We start from the raw sequence: 18,106 nt of genomic DNA, 5'->3' as shown, positions 1-18,106 counted from the left end.
ATCTCCGCCCCGAAACAAAACGAGGCCCCGTGAAATAATGAGCGCGCCGAGCGGAGGAGATGCAGAAATGCTGACAGGAATGAAACTGTGATTAGAAGTTATCACTTTTTAATTACTCAGAGAGTGTGCGCTGGTGCAGGAGATGGGGTAGAAAATCGACGGCTTTTTTGTATCCTAATAAGGAGGCTAATTCACACGCTTTATTGTTATTCTTTTGACTAAAAGAGACCAGCATGCCTCCCAGCACTGCTGAGCGCTTTCACAGAACCGCACGCTGCTCATGAAACATCAGTAACTCCCCTCCCTCCGTTGAAACTAATCAATCAGCAGTTCAGCCAGTTCCTCTAAAAGTCTACTTTACTTGTACAAGGGAGATAAAACAGACTATATGAGCACCGGAGGAGAGAATCTTATGGGTTGGCAGCGGTCGCACGGAGAGTATAAAAACTAGACTTGCAGTGTCATGCCTTTGGTTCAACTTGCTGTGCCAGCCAGTGCCTGCTCTGCTGAAGTGCCCCTTGGCAAAACACTGGACCCTGATCAGCTGCTCCACAGCTGGTTTGACCTCTAACCTCCCCGTGTACCTCAGTCAAGGCCTTACTTGTTTAGTTTCAATTAAACTTAATTAATTTTTATACATACATGCAACCTCCTGAAAGTAACGAATACTTTTTCTACCAAATTTCACAAAGACATTGAAGTTCTGGCACAAAGTGAGCACTGCATTAGGTCAGTGAGGCCTGAGATCAGCTCAATGTCAGCACACATCAGCTGAAAGCATTCTACTGACTAATTGCATGTAGGATGCAGTCTTTAAGGCTACATCTACACTAATCCGGATAAATTTGAAAACTACGTTTTCGTCTAAAAACGCTCCGCGTCCACACTATCGTTTCCATCCACACTGAAAACGCTACGTTCCTGTACTGTGCATGCGTGAAACATAAGACTATTCCACCTGCGTCCTTTCCGTCTGCCGTTTGTTTACTTACCGGCTCTTTGACACGTCGAGGCAAAACGTCGAGGAACGTCGAGGTTTATCTGGAGCATGTACAAACTGTTATAAATCTCTAATAGGGCTGTAAAAATTGAGAGCAAACAGAACAACTGCTGTACAATGCCGTCTGCCACCTTAGTTGAATTGGTCACATGACTGCATCATATGACTAAAATGCGTCATTGTTTTCAAAAGCCTGTTTTCGCAGTCTAAATTTCAAATTTATCCACTTTGGAGCGTGTTTTCAAAAAGCTCAGTTTTCCTTAACCAAAAACGCCGCTTCAGTGTGGACAAAAGGCCAAAGCGGAGAGAAAAAGATGCGTTTTCAAAGGAAAACGTATTAGTGTGGACATGGCCTAAGTTGGTCAGGCCTGCTGTGACATGCAAGCCAATTTGCAACCCACCTCCACCCCAGCTCCTCTTTTACAGGCTATTTCTGATTAGACCTGTCACTGACACTCTGAGCCATAAAACCAAATTTAAATTAGCTGCAGATGGAAACAACACCCACCTTTCCACTATACTGATAATCACTTTATCTCAGAATCTGGATTTGTGCACTACTAAACTACTTACACCCTAACACTGAGGATATTCCATCAAGCACAACTATAGGTGTAAGCACAAACCAGCAAACCTAAACAATCCAGTAGCTATATATTGTTAGAATTAGTTTTAGTGCTAAAAGGCATGAAAAGCAGCAGGTATTACAGCTGGGGGGGAAATACACTGTTTACGATGTACTTCTAGAGTGATAAAGAAGCAAACACTTCACCTGTTTTAAGTTGCTCAATGCTCAGACTCTTCTACATTTACAGTAAATACAGCGAGCTTCTCTTACATCGATTTCATCCCCTAGAAGTGGTCTTTGTACCACGCAAGAGAAAATAACTGCCTGAAATCTAATCCGAGAAGAGAAATCTGAAAATGTGCACCATGAACATTTTGTAAGGCCTCCAAATGATTTCGACTTCTAATGTGAATGAAATGAATGGAATGCTGAAGGTCACAAAGAAACACTGTAATACAAATTCCTTCAGACTCAGTTTGAGCTCAAACGCCGGACATTTGACACTAACTTTGGGAGCTCCGAAGAAATCGGGCTACTGGGAGAAAAACACGGCACAGACTGGGTGTAACAGTGATATAAGATACTTTCATACTCCAAAGAGGTTCTTTTCATAAAAGCACTGAGAGAGAACAGGGTCATAAGGGGAGCCACGCAGTTTTTCTTACACTATAAACATATCTGAGCTTTACAAGTAGTGTAAAATGGCTTCCTTGAACCTTTTGTTTCAGTGTCAGTTTCAGTCAGACTCTGGATACAAGGACACACTATCTGTGCACTAATCTATCCTTTCAACACTGTACAGCTCTGACAGGGATACTCGAGTGTTTGCCATGCCGCATCTATGCAAAATCCAGCACAAACAACAAAAAGTCCTTAACCTGTTTTCAGGTTTTGCATAACATCGCATCATCGACCAAGCGCACGCAAACAGGGTTTCCTTAAGTGATCCTTGAACCGAGCAGACAGACAGATAAATGTAGAGATGGGCATTTTCAGCTGAACAAAAATGTTTCTGCTCAAGAGCAAAATGGGCTTTGATAGATACAAAAGCTCATAATGCAGACGAATTACCTGCAGCAGCAATATGATGCTGGTCGATGGACTCGGCTAATTAACCTCAGCAGCTGCTGAATGTAAAACCACTGTACTGAACTACAGACACGAATTTATGCTGTGTGGATGCATAAGAACGCTTTCTACAAGACGTTAGAGCCTCTAAAGCATGGAGAAATAATCACTAGTCGGGCAGGCACTCAAACACATCCTTAGGATGGAAGAGGCAGACGGGCACATTTAATGTGTCTGCATCTTCTTGATATCCGACCACCAGCACGAAATTCCACAATAATTCAGTACGAGCATGAGGAAACATCCAGTATCATTAAGGAGAGCGCAGGAAGGTGGGAGGTGTGTCCTGTAGCATTGTGTGTTTAAGTGTGTTTTTGCTCATTTGCATGCTTTTAACTGCAAACTTTTTCTCTGCACATCTGCGTATTTATGTTTTTTGTTTTTAGTGGGGAGGTGTCTCTACATCTAAAGTCAATCAATAGAACCACTGGAGAGGCTGTGTGCAGTGTCTTTGTGAGTCTATCTCTAAGTGTGTGTGTGTGTGTGCTTAGGGGACATCAAAATGTCTTTGAGGTGGAGGACTGTGCTGGAGATAAGGGCCAGATCTCACGGGGCACCAGCAACTTCAACAGCCTCGACAGATACAGGAGTGAGAGCTCTCCCTCTCCCTCCCCCCCTACCCCCAACTCTTTAAGTCTCTCTCTAATGCACAAATACAAGCAAGTGTTAGATGAAGACTGTAGAGTCTCTTCAAAGTGCACTTGTTATGCCAAGACTGCTGGGCCATTAATGAGGGCAAACTATTTTCGGAAGCAGCAACTTAGCTGTTTAAAGATGTGTGATGTGTTCGGCGCGCGTGTGTGCGCGTGACAGAGCGCGAGTTTTTTATCAAGGTCTAGGTGTTCGGGAGTGTATGTGTGCGCAGCTCGCCTAGGTGTGAATATGCATCAGTCACTACAAAGCCCCCGCGTGTCTTTCTCACAGTGCTTTGAAGTAATGGGAAGGGAATAATCAGAAAAACCAGAGGACAGAAAGGAGAGAACAGGCGAAAACATCATTTACGCAGAGCGAGTGACTCTCAAGGGGCCAGCTGGCTTTCTGTGTGTGTTTATTGATAAGACGTCCCTTGTGAGGCTCGGTCACATTGTGCCGGCTTCTGACCCCGCCGGCCGCAACAGGTAAACGGTCACTTAACACCCGGGGCGTGCCGACAAGCACGGACACACTGGCGTGTTTCCTCTGGGGCCCCGCTGTGGCTTGTGTGTCTGAGCGTGTGTGTGACTTCCTCTGGCATCACTGTGTCAACAAACCAGAGAGGTACAGGAAGCCCAGAGCTCGTGCTCCGGGTGCGTTTGTGTGTCTGTGGTGCAAAAAAAATCAAGATGAAGAGGATTTGCTCCTTTGAAAGGAAAAGAAAGGGAAAATGTCACCATGTAGGATGAAGCAGAGACCACCAGAGAAAGCAAGTGATCAACAAAGAAGAGTGAAGGGACGTTGTGTGGATGCTGCGTTTTTGCGTATTCACGCTCTCTTACCAGTTCCCTAGGCAGGAACATGTCCTCCTGCCGAGCCACCACCAGAGACACGCTCTCTCCCTGCTTGGTGCTGCGCAGCATGGCCACCAGCTCCTCCTGGCTACGGCCTGTCATGTCTACTCCGTTTACCTACACACAAACACACACGAGAGGGGAAAAAAAAAGCAAACACACAAACAGGAGTAGATTAAAGCTTAGTGTATTATCCACTGGCAGTGCTCCACTAACACGTATCGAATGAAAGTAACAGAGGATCAGATGGAGATGCTTCTGTGTGTGGGCTGGTTCTCCAAAATGAAAATAAAACATATGTTCTTGTGTTTCTCTGCGATAGCTTGGCTAAATCGGTCTAGCTTAGGGGTTCTCAAAATGGCATCTGTGACACACAGCCATGGGGTCCACAAAATAATTTGCTATAAATCATAAAAACTAGCTGCATGATAAAACAAGTGTTTGGTTATCAGAAATGCAGGATTAAATGCAAGTGAAATGTAAAAAAATATGCTCTAATTAAAAGTAAACACTGCTCAAAAACATTAAAAGCATCAAGTCAGTTAAACTTGTGGGATATTGATCTGGTCAGTTAAGTAGCAGGTGGGGTCTGTTCATCAGTTTCAGCTGCTTTGGTGTTAATGAAACTAACAGCAGGTGCACTAAAGGGACAACAATGGCACAACCGCTAAAAAAGGAATGGTTTTACAGGTGGAGGTCACTGACATTTTTCCCTCTTCATCTTTTCTGACTGTTTTTTTTTTTTTTTACCTTGTTTTGCATTTGGCAGAAGTTACACAGGTATACCAACTCCTCCAGGATGGTGCATCAATATGTGCCATTGCCTGGAGGCTTGCTGTTTCTCCCAGCACAGGAGACAGAGATTCCAGGAGCCAAACAGTTACTCTAGGAAAGCTGGACGGGGCCGTGGAAGACCTTTAACCCATCATCAGGGCCAGTATCTGCTCCTTTGTGTAAGGAGGAACAGGACGAGCACTGCTAGAGCTACAAAATGACCTCCAGCAGGACGCTGGTGTGAATGTGTCTGACCAAACAATCAGTATCAGGGACCAAATATCCTAATGGGCCCTTCGCTCACTGCCCGGAAACTGGCATTTGCCATAAGATACCAGAATTAGCAGGTCCACCACTGGTGGCCTGTGTTTTCCACAGGTGAGAGCAGGCTCACCCTGAGTACACGTCGCACACCGTGTGATCCAGAGAGAGTTAAACTTCCTGCTAATAACGACAGTGTCTCTACTTCACACACATTGGATGATCTTCATAAAAACCTGTGTTTTACCTCCAGGATGCGGTCTCCTGGCTGTAGGCGTCCATCCTTCACTGCTGCACCCCGCGACAAAATGCTCTTCACCAAGATGGGCCCCGGCCCTTGGACGGACGAATCCCTTGTTACCACGGTGAAACCCAGACCCTCAGAGCCTGTGGGAACAAGGCAACATGAGTCACACTGTGCACGGGGGATGTCTCTGCTCCTGAAAATGAGACTTAATTACAAATTTTATGACTTTTTAATTTCATTTTAATTGAATTTTCCTCTCATCATCCCAGTCTTTCACTTTTCTCCTTCTCCAAGTTTTCCCCCCTCTCTTCCTCTCCAGAACTCTGTCTGCAGTCTGCATCTTCTCCCCATTAACTACTGTTTAAGTGCCTGTTTCCCTATGGGGGTTAGTTGCCTGGCTCAGCCTCCGAGCCCCCGGGAGCAGGCTTCTCTCCTAGCCGGATTAGACAGACTCTGTCTTTAATTTCACGTGTGAGCAGGCCGAACGGTGGCTGATGAAGGGAGGTAGAGGGAGAAGATGGAACGAAGGTGGAGGTGGAGAAAAAAAAAAGGAGTGACGAAGAAGGAAAAACCAGAGAGATATTATTCCCTTCTCTAGCTTTCTCCCCAGGGGTTGCGATGTGATTTCCACAAAGATTTTCCTTGTGCTTTTGAGCCTACATTTACTTTGTGTGTATTCATTTACAAGTGTGTGTGTGTTTTCTGAGCCCACACACACATGCATGAACCATCATCCCCCACAGCCTCCGCCCTCTCCCTTTTTCACGGCCTCACAAGCCCCAAGCCATGAGTGAAATGTGCCACACTCTGTGTGTGTGTGTGTGTGTGTGTGTGTGTGTGTGTGTGTGTGTGTGTGTGTGTGTGTGTGTGTGTGTGGAGAGCAAAGCTGCCGTGGCATACTAAAGGCGGTGAGCGATGCTATCTGGTCTCTGAGCTAAGCCTCTGCCTGCCCTACATTAGCGCACCTAAACCTCACCGCCTGTCAATCACGGAAAGAAGAAGCCTGTTGCCGAGGGAGAGGGTGTCAGAAACCCCATAATATCCTCTGCTCTGATCTTGCATCAGGTGAAAGGGATAGACGGGGAAGACAGGGAAGGAAAAAAAAAATCTAACAAAAAGAGGGTGAAGAGAAATGGGGAAGAAAAGTGTGATGGAAAAACGAAGAAACTAACAATAAAACAGTCGTGAATGGGCTTTGAGCTGGAAAGTGTGAGGCCCAATTTCTTCTATCCTTTCATCTGGATGTCTTGCCTTTTTTTCTGGATACCACACGTGCATGTGTGTGTGCATGTAGCCCAATTACAGCTATCTTTTCACTGCCCCGTAACACTACAGGTTACTAGAACAGACCCTATTCATGGTCATAAGAACCCATTCCTATGCTATCAACACTCAGCACTGAGGGATAAGAGATGAGGTGCCTGGGATGCCAGACTGAGTCAGTCTAGGTTTAAACCTAAGGGCGTAACAACTAGACAGCTCTGTGTCATTATCGAGGAATTGGAAAAATGAAAAATATCTTCATAGTGAAATATTAAAGCTAACCACAGTGGACGGCAATTTTTATTGGAGTCTGAATGTGATAAAAATCAATCAGTTGTGTCACTGGGGAGAACAACATCCAGGGCTAAGTGAGCCGCTTTGACTTTAACAAATCTGGAGAATAAAAGCTTAAAAAAAAAAGAGCACGAGCACTCAAGAGTCCTTAAAAGGAGAATGCAATGGCAAAATAAATGGGAAAACTCCAGTATTTTTGTACTGCACTTGTAAAGATGGAGGCCTCACAAATAATGAATAGTATCAATGTAGCAGAGTCTGAGAAATCCTGAACAAAAACACTGAGTCAGAGTCTTTCACAGGGGTCCAATGGCTCTGAATCCACAATACAAAATGGGGTGTTACCTCTCAACTTTGCTGCTACTGCTGATTGACTCATTAGGTTGCTAACAGAGGTGTGGAAAGGCCATTTTAAGATAAGAAAACTTCAAGTCGCATGAAGTGCAACAGCTCAACATCAGTGAGGAGCAGAGAAACGGAGGGATTGCTGAATCGCTGTAGCTGTCAACTTTGTTGAACCCGCAGCACCATTTTTTATACACAGCACAAATTTTTGGGCAAAGTCTAATCTGGTTGTAAAACCTCTTTATTCCCATTCATGAAGGCATCAGTTGAGTGTAGACCTCGACAACGATACGTTTTCTTAGTCTTGACTTGGTTAGATGATGATTTTTTTTTTTTTTTTCACCATTTCAGTGTTGCTGAACTGACGTATTCGTCCTTTCTAAGAATGAACCAGACAGCTGATTTAGTCAACTAAGATTCGGTTGTCTGGTTGATTTTGGTGTTTCAGCCCAAAGATAACAGGTGTTAAGTGACCTACCTCACATACACAGACATCTCTTTGAGCCTCATATTTAAAATTAGAGTGAAAGCTATAAATGACAAATTCAACTTCAGATTCACACGTGCTTCACTTGTCATGAAGTAGCAAAACAACAGGTCTCACCTGGATATGAAACTACTTGTCAATTAAATGTCCAGCTAATTTGAAGCTTCTGAAAATGGGGGCTGTGTATTAAAAATTTATATCATTCCTGCACAGTTACTGCAAAATTATTTATAAAACCTCTTGAATTAAAGCTGAAAGTCTGCACTTCAATCAGATATTTACAATAAGGACCTAATTCAAATAATCAATGAGTTGCTTATACACCATGGATTTGGAGAAACATAACATCCTTAGCTTAATTCAATTCAATGCATACAGCAATAATTGACAACAACAGACACCTCAAAGGGCTTTATATTGTCAGGTAAAGGAAAAAAAACCCAACAAAATTGTACTTTGGCGACAGCGGGAAGGAAAAACTCCCTTTTAACAGGAAGAAACCTCAGACCCAGGCTCAGGGAGGGGCGGGGCCATCTGCCGCAACCAGTTGGGGGTGATGGGGGAGAGAGAGAAAAAAAACTTAATACACATGCTCTCTGTCACGCTAACCATGACTGATCACTTGATGCTACATGATGATCATCAGTGAATACAACACATATATCAGAAATTTACCTTTCTTCAAGTCAATTTTCATCTTCTTGCCACCCTTCCTTCCTGTGAGGTTGGACATGTTGGCCGCAGCAGGACTCCTACTGGCCAGCGGGCTCTCACTGCGGGGCCAAGTTGTCGGAGACGAGCTCGCAGCCCTTGCTGTGGAAGTGGGAGATGCTCTCTCTAAAGAGCCGTGCACAGACTGAACAGACTCCACTGGTAGTGAGTTTACCAGAGTTGGCTCTGGGGTCTTCGTGTCTGCGTTTGGTCGCCTCATATCTGTCCTGGTGTTCATTTTAGGTTCCGGTTTGGGTTCCGGTTTGAGTTCCGGTTTGGGTTCCGGTTTGAGTTCTGGCTTGGGGTCGGCTGTAGTGCGCGTCACCACTGGACTGCCTTTGGTAGACGAGTCTTTGCTGTCGCTGGTGAAAAGCTGACCTATGAAGCTTTTCTCATAGCGTGACTTGTTGGCTACAGGTAGAACCTCCACATGCACTGAAGGCGAGCCCATAGCTTGGCGGAACACTTCCTGGGACCTAGAGAGGGAGACAAGGCTAATTTAGGAAAAGTAAAAAAAATTAAAGCTGCAAGCAGCGATATGAGGGCCCTCGCACCCCCGGCGCGTCGAGCCAAGCCCAACACCTAAAACCAGCGCTTCCGATCTGATGTCACATTGATGGAATTCATGCATTTAACCACCAGCTAAAATTTCATCTCATTCAACCATTATTATAGTCGTCCCACTAGGTGGCGCTCTAACCATTACTGACAAATGGCATAACAAACATTTCCGAGCTCGAGTCTCATCACGCCTGCGACCTTTGGGAGAGATTGGACATTGTGTTTTTGAGCGACAGCAGGTTACTGCTTTTTGGCGAGGGATTGAAACTCCACCTGCCGCCATGACCACCCCGTTTCCCTGAACGTAAAAAGCTTCGCAATTTAACATCACAAAGGTCTTTAGATTCCACACACAGGAGATCGCGTAAATCTAATGAAATCCCTTGGAGGAGTTCGTCAAAGTATGAGGCCTGAAAAGAGGGAAAATGTCGCCAAATTTACACATTGATTTTAAAATGGCTGACTTCCTGTTGGATTTGGGATATTGCTCCAAGAGACTTTTTGTACATCTTGATATCTCCAATAAGCTTGCCAGGTTTCAAACTCATACATAAAACACAGAGCAGGGGCTGTTGTTTTGAAATTTTGTAGGGGCGCTGTGGAGCCATTTTGCGCTGTTCAAGGAAAACGAACATATAAAAAGAAATCCTCATCACATTAGAGGTGTGCGCCAAATTTCAAGACTTTTAAACTTTTCAAGCCCCTCAAAAGCCACTTCATCTTTCATGGTGAACTGCGCTGCCACCAGGGTGCGCCGTTCAGTTTATAGTCACAATTTTCTCACTGAAGCATCAAGAGGGACTGATGGTGATATTCACCGCTTTTGAGGTGGCCACGATGAACCTGTGAAAATCAGTACAACAAAATGAAAGACATGACATTTCCTGGTGCCACTAGGTGGCGCTCTACGTATTCCTGACAATGGGCATATCAATCTGTTCAGGGCGGGTCTGACATCATCCCTGTAAAATCTGGTACTGATCACATTGGATTTCATTGAGTTACACTAATTTGTTTCTTCATGGCGAGACCTCAATGTTCGCCATGCTGCTGGGGTCACACCCTTCAGCGAAAACTCACAGTTTTCTCTGTAACCCAAGACCAACTCCTTAAGGCTTTCCTGGAGAAATTTGAGGCTGCAGATGTCACCCATTACAATACTGTACCCCAAAGTGTAAAACATGACATTTCCTGTTCCCACTAGGTGGCGCTGTCCCTGGTGTCAAATATGGCAGTTGAAATATGTTCAGGGGTGGAGCCTTATCATATGTGTCCACTTTGGTCAAGGTCGGACAATGTATGACAGAACGAGAGGCAATAAGATTTTCATGGCGAGTCATCGAAATTCGCCGTGGCGCCACGGCCTCACAGTAACCCGAAAACTCAAAAGCTCCGCAATTTAACATGGCCCAGGTGTGTAGTTGACACTGACCAAATATGAAGCTTGTACGATGAAATTCCAATGAGGAGTTCGCAAAAGTTCGAGGCATGGAAATGGCAAAATTAGAGCCAAAATGTCACCTTCACTTCCAAATGGCGGACTTCCTGTTGGGTTTAGGACATGGCCATAATATACTTTTATGTGCGTCTCCGAAAGTTAGATATGTGTTCGAGTTTTATACATGTAGGTCATACCCATCTCGGGGCTCGCGTTTCTCATTTTTCTAGGTGGCGCTACTGAGCCAATTTTCCCTGGACATGTCTCACGGACATTAAAATACGTAAATTTTCACCAGACCTGACGCGTCTGCAAAATTTCATGAGTTTTCGAGCATGTTTAGGCCCTCAAAAGGCCGATTCATTTGCCGAAATAATAATAATAATAATAATAATTAAAGCTGCAAGCAGCGATATGAGGGCCCTCGCACCCCCGGCGCGTCGAGCCAAGCCCAACACCTAAAACCAGCGCTTCCGATCTGATGTCACATTGACGGAATTCATGCATTTAACCACCAGCTAAAATTTCATCTCATTCAACCATTATTATAGTCGTCCCACTAGGTGGCGCTCTAACCATTACTGACAAATGGCATAACAAACATTTCCGAGCTCGAGTCTCATCACGCCTGCGACCTTTGGGAGAGATTGGACATTGTGTTTTGAGCGACAGCAGGTTACTGCTTTTGGCGGTGATTGAAACTCCACGTGCCGCCATGACCACCCCGTTTCCCTGAACGTAAAAGCTTCGCAATTTAACATCACAAAGGTCTTTAGATTCCACACACAGGAGATCGCGTAAATCTAATGAAATCCCTTGGAGGAGTTCGTCAAAGTATGAGGCCTGAAAAGAGGGAAAATGTCGCCAAATTTACACATTAATTTCAAAATGGCTGACTTCCTGTTGGATTTGGGATATTGCTCCAAGAGACTTTTTGTACATCTTGATATCTCCAATAAGCTTGCCAGGTTTCAAACTCATACATAAAACACAGAGCAGGGGCTGTTGTTTTGAAATTTTGTAGGGGGCGCTGTGGAGCCATTTTGCGCTGTTCAAGGAAAATGAACATATAAAAAGAAATCCCTCATCACATTAGAGGTGTGCGCCAAATTTCAAGACTTTTAAACTTTTCAAGCCCCTCAAAAGCCACTTCATCTTTCATGGTGAACTGCGCTGCCACCAGGGTGCGCCGTTCAGTTTATAGTCACAATTTTCTCACTGAAGCATCAAGAGGGACTGATGGTGATATTCACCGCTTTTGAGGTGGCCACGATGAACCTGTGAAAATCAGTACAACAAAATGAAAGACATGACATTTCCTGGTGCCACTAGGTGGCGCTCTACGTATTCCTGACAATGGGCATATCAATCTGTTCAGGGCGGGTCTGACATCATCCCTGTAAAATCTGGTACTGATCACATTGGATTTCATTGAGTTACACTAATTTGTTTCTTCATGGCGAGACCTCAATGTTCGCCATGCTGCTGAGTCACACCCTTCAGCGAAAACTCACAGTTTTCTCTGTAACCCAAGACCAACTCCTTAAGGCTTTCCTGGAGAAATTTGAGGCTGCAGATGTCACCCATTACAATACTGTACCCCAAAGTGTAAAACATGACATTTCCTGTTCCCACTAGGTGGCGCTGTCCCTGATGTCAAATATGGCAGTTGAAATATGTTCAGGGGTGGAGCCTTATCATATGTGTCCACTTTGGTCAAGGTCGGACAATGTATGACAGAACGAGAGGCAATAAGATTTTCATGGCGAGTCATCGAAATTCGCCGTGGCGCCACGGCCTCACCGTATCTCGAAAACTCAAAAGCTCCGCAATTTAACATGGCCCAGGTGTGTAGTTGACACTGACCAAATATGAAGCTTGTACAATGAAATTCCAATGAGGAGTTCGCAAAAGTTCGAGGCATGGAAATGGCAAAATTAGAGCCAAAATGTCACCTTCACTTCCAAATGGCGGACTTCCTGTTGGGTTTAGGACATGGCCATAATAGACTTTTATGTGCGTCTCCGAACGTTAGATATGTGTTCGAGTTTTATACATGTAGGTCATACCCATCTCGGGGCTCGCGTTTCTCATTTTTCTAGGTGGCGCTACTGAGCCAATTTTCCCTGGACATGTCTACGGACATTAAAATACGTAAATTTTCACCAGACCTGACGCGTGTGCAAAATTTCATGAGTTTTCGAGCATGTTTAGGCCCTCAAAAGGCCGATTCATTTGCCGAAATAATAATAATAATAATAATAATAATAATAATAATAATAATAATAATAATAATAATAATAATAATAATAAGAAACAGAGCAGATACAATAGGGCCTTCGCACTTTTGTGCTCGGGCCCTAACAAGATGACGACTTTAATCTCTCTCTCTTTGCTTTGTGGAACATTACAAACCTGTAAACCAACAAAAGAGAACTCAAAAGTGAGGCTGAACACAGAAAGAAAGAGAACACAGAATTGGAAAGCAAAGAAGGAGAGGGTGAATGAGGCTTGTGCTTCACTAAAGGGGCTGTATTATAGTTTGGATTAACAACAGTGACTCCTCCAGCTGGCTTGGGACACTGTGGTCCCTATCAGATGGTGAGACCTTGAAGCAGGATCCTATTCCAGCTTTAACAGACCACTATCAGCACCACATTCACACAAAACAGAGAACAGAGTGAGATGCAGTTAAATTGACCCATTCAGAAAGAGATATAGGACGGGGAAAAAAGAAACCAGAAAGGACACGGACAGGAGTTTGAAGTGTGTGCGCTGAAAACAAGAGAAAAAAAAAGAATCGAATAATACAGAGAGAAAAAAATACGCCATCGGTAGAGCAGATGTGGTGTGAGATAGGATAGAGCAGAGAATGTGAAGGATTTGTCTGGTTAATAAAGGAAGCAAACTGAGTGACAGGTGAGGTATTTCTACAGCGTCATAGTGGTGACAGGATGAGTGGGAGCACACACACACACACACACTTTTTTTTGCTTTTACGTTTTTAGTTCCTCATCACATCCCTGACACGCACACATATACACCACATGTCTTGGGTTGTGTCAGGTTAAGCCGATCCGCCTCAGATCCAATTTGGATGATGTTAACAAATAATTTTCAAATCTTTTCGTCTTTTCCTAGCAACAAGGTTACAATCTTCTGCCAAATGGAATCACCTGGAACACTTATTTTTGCCATTTCAACAAAAAATAATCATACAATCAGCAAAACCAAAGCGCATAAGGACGGATTAAGCAAACAGCAAACAAAAAAACTCACAGGAGCCAGGTCCGGAAGAAGAAGAATAGAGAAAGAAAGGGAAACATAGATGAGGGGAAAGAAATGGGAAGGGGGGGGGGTTGCTCAGTTCAGTAAGCTTTTAAGATCTTCCACAGTCTGGGTCCACGGTTTAATTACGTCTCCTTTAGCCCTGTGGATATTCTCAGAGGAGAGCTAAAGATAAGCAACATCAACAAAAGTGAGCAACCATTGTCACCGTCTAAGCAAGTAATGCAACCAACGTCTTCAAGCTGGCTAAAAACACACATTTCTGGAGCAGCTGATGCAAATCCTTTAACTCTTTCCTCCAAAAAGAGAACATCTGACGACCCCCCCATTACCACAGCAGAACATCTGCCTCCAGCTCACCTCAAGCATCCTCCTGTCACACCAACCCCTCTACGTGTCCTCCTTCACTACACCCATGAATCTCCTCTGTGGTCTTCCTCTTTTCTCCCTGCCAACCAGCTCCATATTTAACATCCTTTGCTCACTATATTCACTCTCCCTCCTCTGCACATGTCCAAACCATTTCAACCTTGCTTCTCTCCATTTCCCATGTCTGTTAAAAGCTCAGCCATGACATTAAACATCCTCATGCGACCAGAACAGTTCTGACACGCTGAGGGGGATGGATACAAGCCCGCTAGGGTCGTCTTTTAGTGTCTGGCACCAGGATCTCATTGAGTTCTGTGAATGGATGGATGGATGGGGGCTTGGACGTGTTGTGGCCCATCCCGCAGACACTCAACCTGAGCAGGCCTTTACCACGGCTCAATTTTGTGTTTGTTGAGAGGTTCTCAAGCTGTTTTTACAACCCGCCAGGGTGCGCTGGACTGCTGGAGAAGGCCACTGTCACCTGTGAGGAGTTTCCCAGCAGATCATTTCTCTATAACTTAACGATCAGTTTGAACTGATGTTACATGTTGAGCCGTGTTGCCTGTAAGATGTTTATTTTATTAACAACAGAACCTCATGCATGAAACATAGGCTCCATGCTGAAACTATTAAGTAAATCTAATACACTACATGTTTCAGATCAAATATTACCTTTGGTTTTGGTTGCTGTGTTGAAAAACGCACACACACTGGCCTACTTACTGTGCAAAGGTCTTGTCCTGCAGTGGTGTGTCATTGATTTGGACGATGCACTCGTCCTCCTTGAAGAGATTCTCCTTCTTGGACCGACTGTTTTCCTCGATGCCTTTAATGTGGAGGCCAAGGGGTCTTGCGACAAATACAGTATGGAGTCAATATGAAATCACAGAGGTAAACACACATGACTGCATGCCAACACTCGAGTAACTTCTGCATTTTTATGAGTCAACATTGCCATCTGCCTTTCCTTGCGCAGGCCTGCTTGATTATGAGAGGATGTGGAGAAGAGAGCGTTTATGTGAGCTTACCGTCCATTGAGCGAGGAGCAGTACGGGACCACGTGTATACCCAGGGGCCCACGGTCACCAGGGAACTTGACTGTCCTCGTCAGACTACTGTCAAAACACACAAATCAGGATGAGATGTGAAATCCTGAAAATGCAGATACAGTAAAACAAAACAAAAACAAAAAACACACACACTCAACCTTTCCATTTGCATTTTCCTCCAGGCTACACAGATAGGGATACAAATTAGCTTACAGGTAGCCCTGCCAAACATCGGAATTATGTGTGTGTGTTTTTGTGTGTGGGGTGTGTGCAATTGAGGACGCAGGTGGCTACTTCACCCCTTATCTACCTGCTTCTCAACTACCCAATCTAGCCGGTGGACAAAGAGAGCAGGAGATAAAAGAAAGAGACAGATAGAGGAGCAGATACAGATGAAACAGAATGAGGTTCTCTAATAATCTCTGCAGAGCCTTGAACTGTGGCTTTTAGCCGCAGATAAACAAGGACAATACCACTAAAGATAAACAAGAAGAGGGCTGCTTTTGATATTGGTTAGAGGAGAGAGGGGGACCTGCACGCTACGAGAAGATCAGAGAACTCCATCTCTGTCTGCATCTGTTCTTACAAACACAATTATGGATCATGCCTTCACCAAATTAGTACAGTACGTAATTAATATACTAGTGTGTGCAGATTAAAAGCATTGTTTAAGTTTAAAACTGCTTTTTTTTTTAACTTATTTGTAGTCTTTGGACAAATCTCGATTATACATTTTGCTTCTGGGCACCAGATTTGTTGCTGATGTGGAAAAAAGTTGTTATCTAGATGGGTTTGGAGTGGAAATTGAACTGTTGACCTTTTTGTTTGAAAAAGCAAAGCCTAAACACAGTGGAGGTTACCCACAATGATATTTTTAACATGTGGAGACAAGTGACAGGTCCTTAAAGCAGTACTACTGCTGTCTGTCATGTTATTTTTGTCATTTCATTGTTGTGCATTGTGATGTGATGCAAACCACACGGCGCAGCAGTCTCGCTACCATCTTGTAAACCTTCCCTTTCACTCTTTGCTCCTATCCTTCGGTCACAAATCGCCCCAGACACTCGTCTCCACCCACTCCACCCTGCCTGCGCTCCGATCCTCACCTCTCTTGGGCACTCTCCATTGCTTTCAGGCATTTAAACTCATCTCCCTTCACCTTTCTATCCATCTCCCTCTCATTCACACGTGTATTTTCTCTTACGTCTACAGAGTTTGATTCCTCTTCCCTCCAGAGCATACCTCCACCTCTCCAGGCTCTCTTCCACCTGCTCCCTGCTGTAACTACAGGTAACCATGTCGTCTGTGAACATCACAGTCCAGGGAGACTCCTGCCTGATCTCATCTCCACATAGGATGGATGTGGGGTGCTTTCTTCTCACAAAAACATGACCAGATCGTTTGTGAAAAATTATAAAATAAATAGTAGTTAAACACAGAGATCTAATTAATGGAAAGTTTTGAATATTTTATCCTAATGGTGGCTCATCTAAGTGTGCAAATCTCCATTTCCTCCTAACTGCATACTCAAGTGTACTTAGACAAGTCACTGAAACCTTAATTGCTACTAATGTGTGTAAGTATAAACTGTAAACTATAAGTCAGTTTTGTTAGTTTATTGTAACTAAATGGATTTAATTGATTGGTTCTTATGTAGTACTCTTCTGCTCCACACAAAGAGCTTCATGTCTCATTCACCCACTCACACACACATTCACACTCTGATAAACACATCCTGAGATGAAAGTATTTTTCCCGAGGATAGTTTGGCAAACAGGAATTGAACCGCCAGCCCTCTGAATAATTCAGTGAGCAACAAACACCCCATACCTCTTAAAAGTTATGTGTACACGTAAAACAATGACTTCAGGCATCTGGAGAATGAAGCTAAGCCTAATATATTACATTACATGCATTAGGCGTGTGCCATTTGTCCACTGTGAGTCTGTGGATTCTGCCTCCACAGAAAGAAGTCGTCCAACCTTTACGAATGAGCAAATAAACATCTGTTTAGTTGTAAAGTAAAGGTACTTTTTACCCGACATCACTGGGTGAAAGCACAGCTATGTTTTCAGCCTGTAGCAGTGAAAGGGAGACTCTTTCATGTCCTTATTTCAAGGGATATTTTCATTTCAATTCAATTTTATTTATATAACACCAAATTACAACAGCCACCTCAAGGTGCTTTATATTGTAAGGTAAAGACAATAATGGAGAGGAAACCCCAACAATCAACATGCACTTGGCGAAAGTGTGGAGGATAAACTCCCTTTTAACAGGAAGAAACCTCTGGCAGAGTCAGGCTCAGTGAGACGAGGCCATCTGGCCATCAGAACACAGCCTGGAACGTAACGGCGAGTATGAAACCAGATGTGAGATGAAGCCCAGGAAAGTGTTAAAACTCAAGGAGATCTGCAGGTAGAAGTCTCCTTGTTCTTATATTATCCAAGATAATAATTCTGTCTTCCATCGTTTAGACTGCAACAGAATCTGCATTTTTTTAAAAGTTTCCCACATAGCAAAAAGTTACAGGACAAAAGGTCATGAGTTTTTAAAAAAAATTTTTTTATGTATGTGTGGGATTTGAAAGGAAACACAAGAACGAGTCTGAGAACAAAAGCACCGAAGTTCAAGGTTTATGTGCTTCACGCACGTACACAAGCCTACGGACTAGCTGGGATCATTACAACGCACTCCTCCGTCACTGTCACCCTGCTCTCGTTAACCTCTGCCAGGGTCACACACATACTGTACACACACATCCAATTTGCATTCTTATTGCTACATCGCTCGCTCGCTCGCAAACACCATCAGTCACATTCCTCCAAATTGAAAA

The 18,106-nt window shown here is 44.0% G+C and overlaps 1 protein-coding gene across 1 annotated transcript in view; it reads right to left on the bottom strand.

The window, feature by feature from the left end:
* The window catches only part of pard3ba (par-3 family cell polarity regulator beta a), a 196,539-nt gene that overhangs the window by 117,213 nt on the left and 61,220 nt on the right, over positions 1-18,106 (bottom strand). Inside the window, exons 6-10 of the mRNA XM_031738444.2 lie at positions 15,250-15,336; positions 14,945-15,070; positions 8,530-9,041; positions 5,466-5,605; positions 4,172-4,300 (exon numbers count right to left, since the gene is read on the bottom strand). Of these exons, the coding sequence (XP_031594304.1) occupies positions 4,172-4,300; positions 5,466-5,605; positions 8,530-9,041; positions 14,945-15,070; positions 15,250-15,336 (994 nt within the window). The remainder of the gene's footprint in view (positions 1-4,171; positions 4,301-5,465; positions 5,606-8,529; positions 9,042-14,944; positions 15,071-15,249; positions 15,337-18,106) is intronic.

The sequence above is a fragment of the Oreochromis aureus genome, linkage group 23, assembly GCF_013358895.1.
Source record: "Oreochromis aureus strain Israel breed Guangdong linkage group 23, ZZ_aureus, whole genome shotgun sequence".
NCBI classification, from domain to species: domain Eukaryota; kingdom Metazoa; phylum Chordata; class Actinopteri; order Cichliformes; family Cichlidae; genus Oreochromis; species Oreochromis aureus.
Note: the sequence above shows the minus strand (reverse complement) of the source record. Positions and strands in the feature narration are given on the sequence as shown.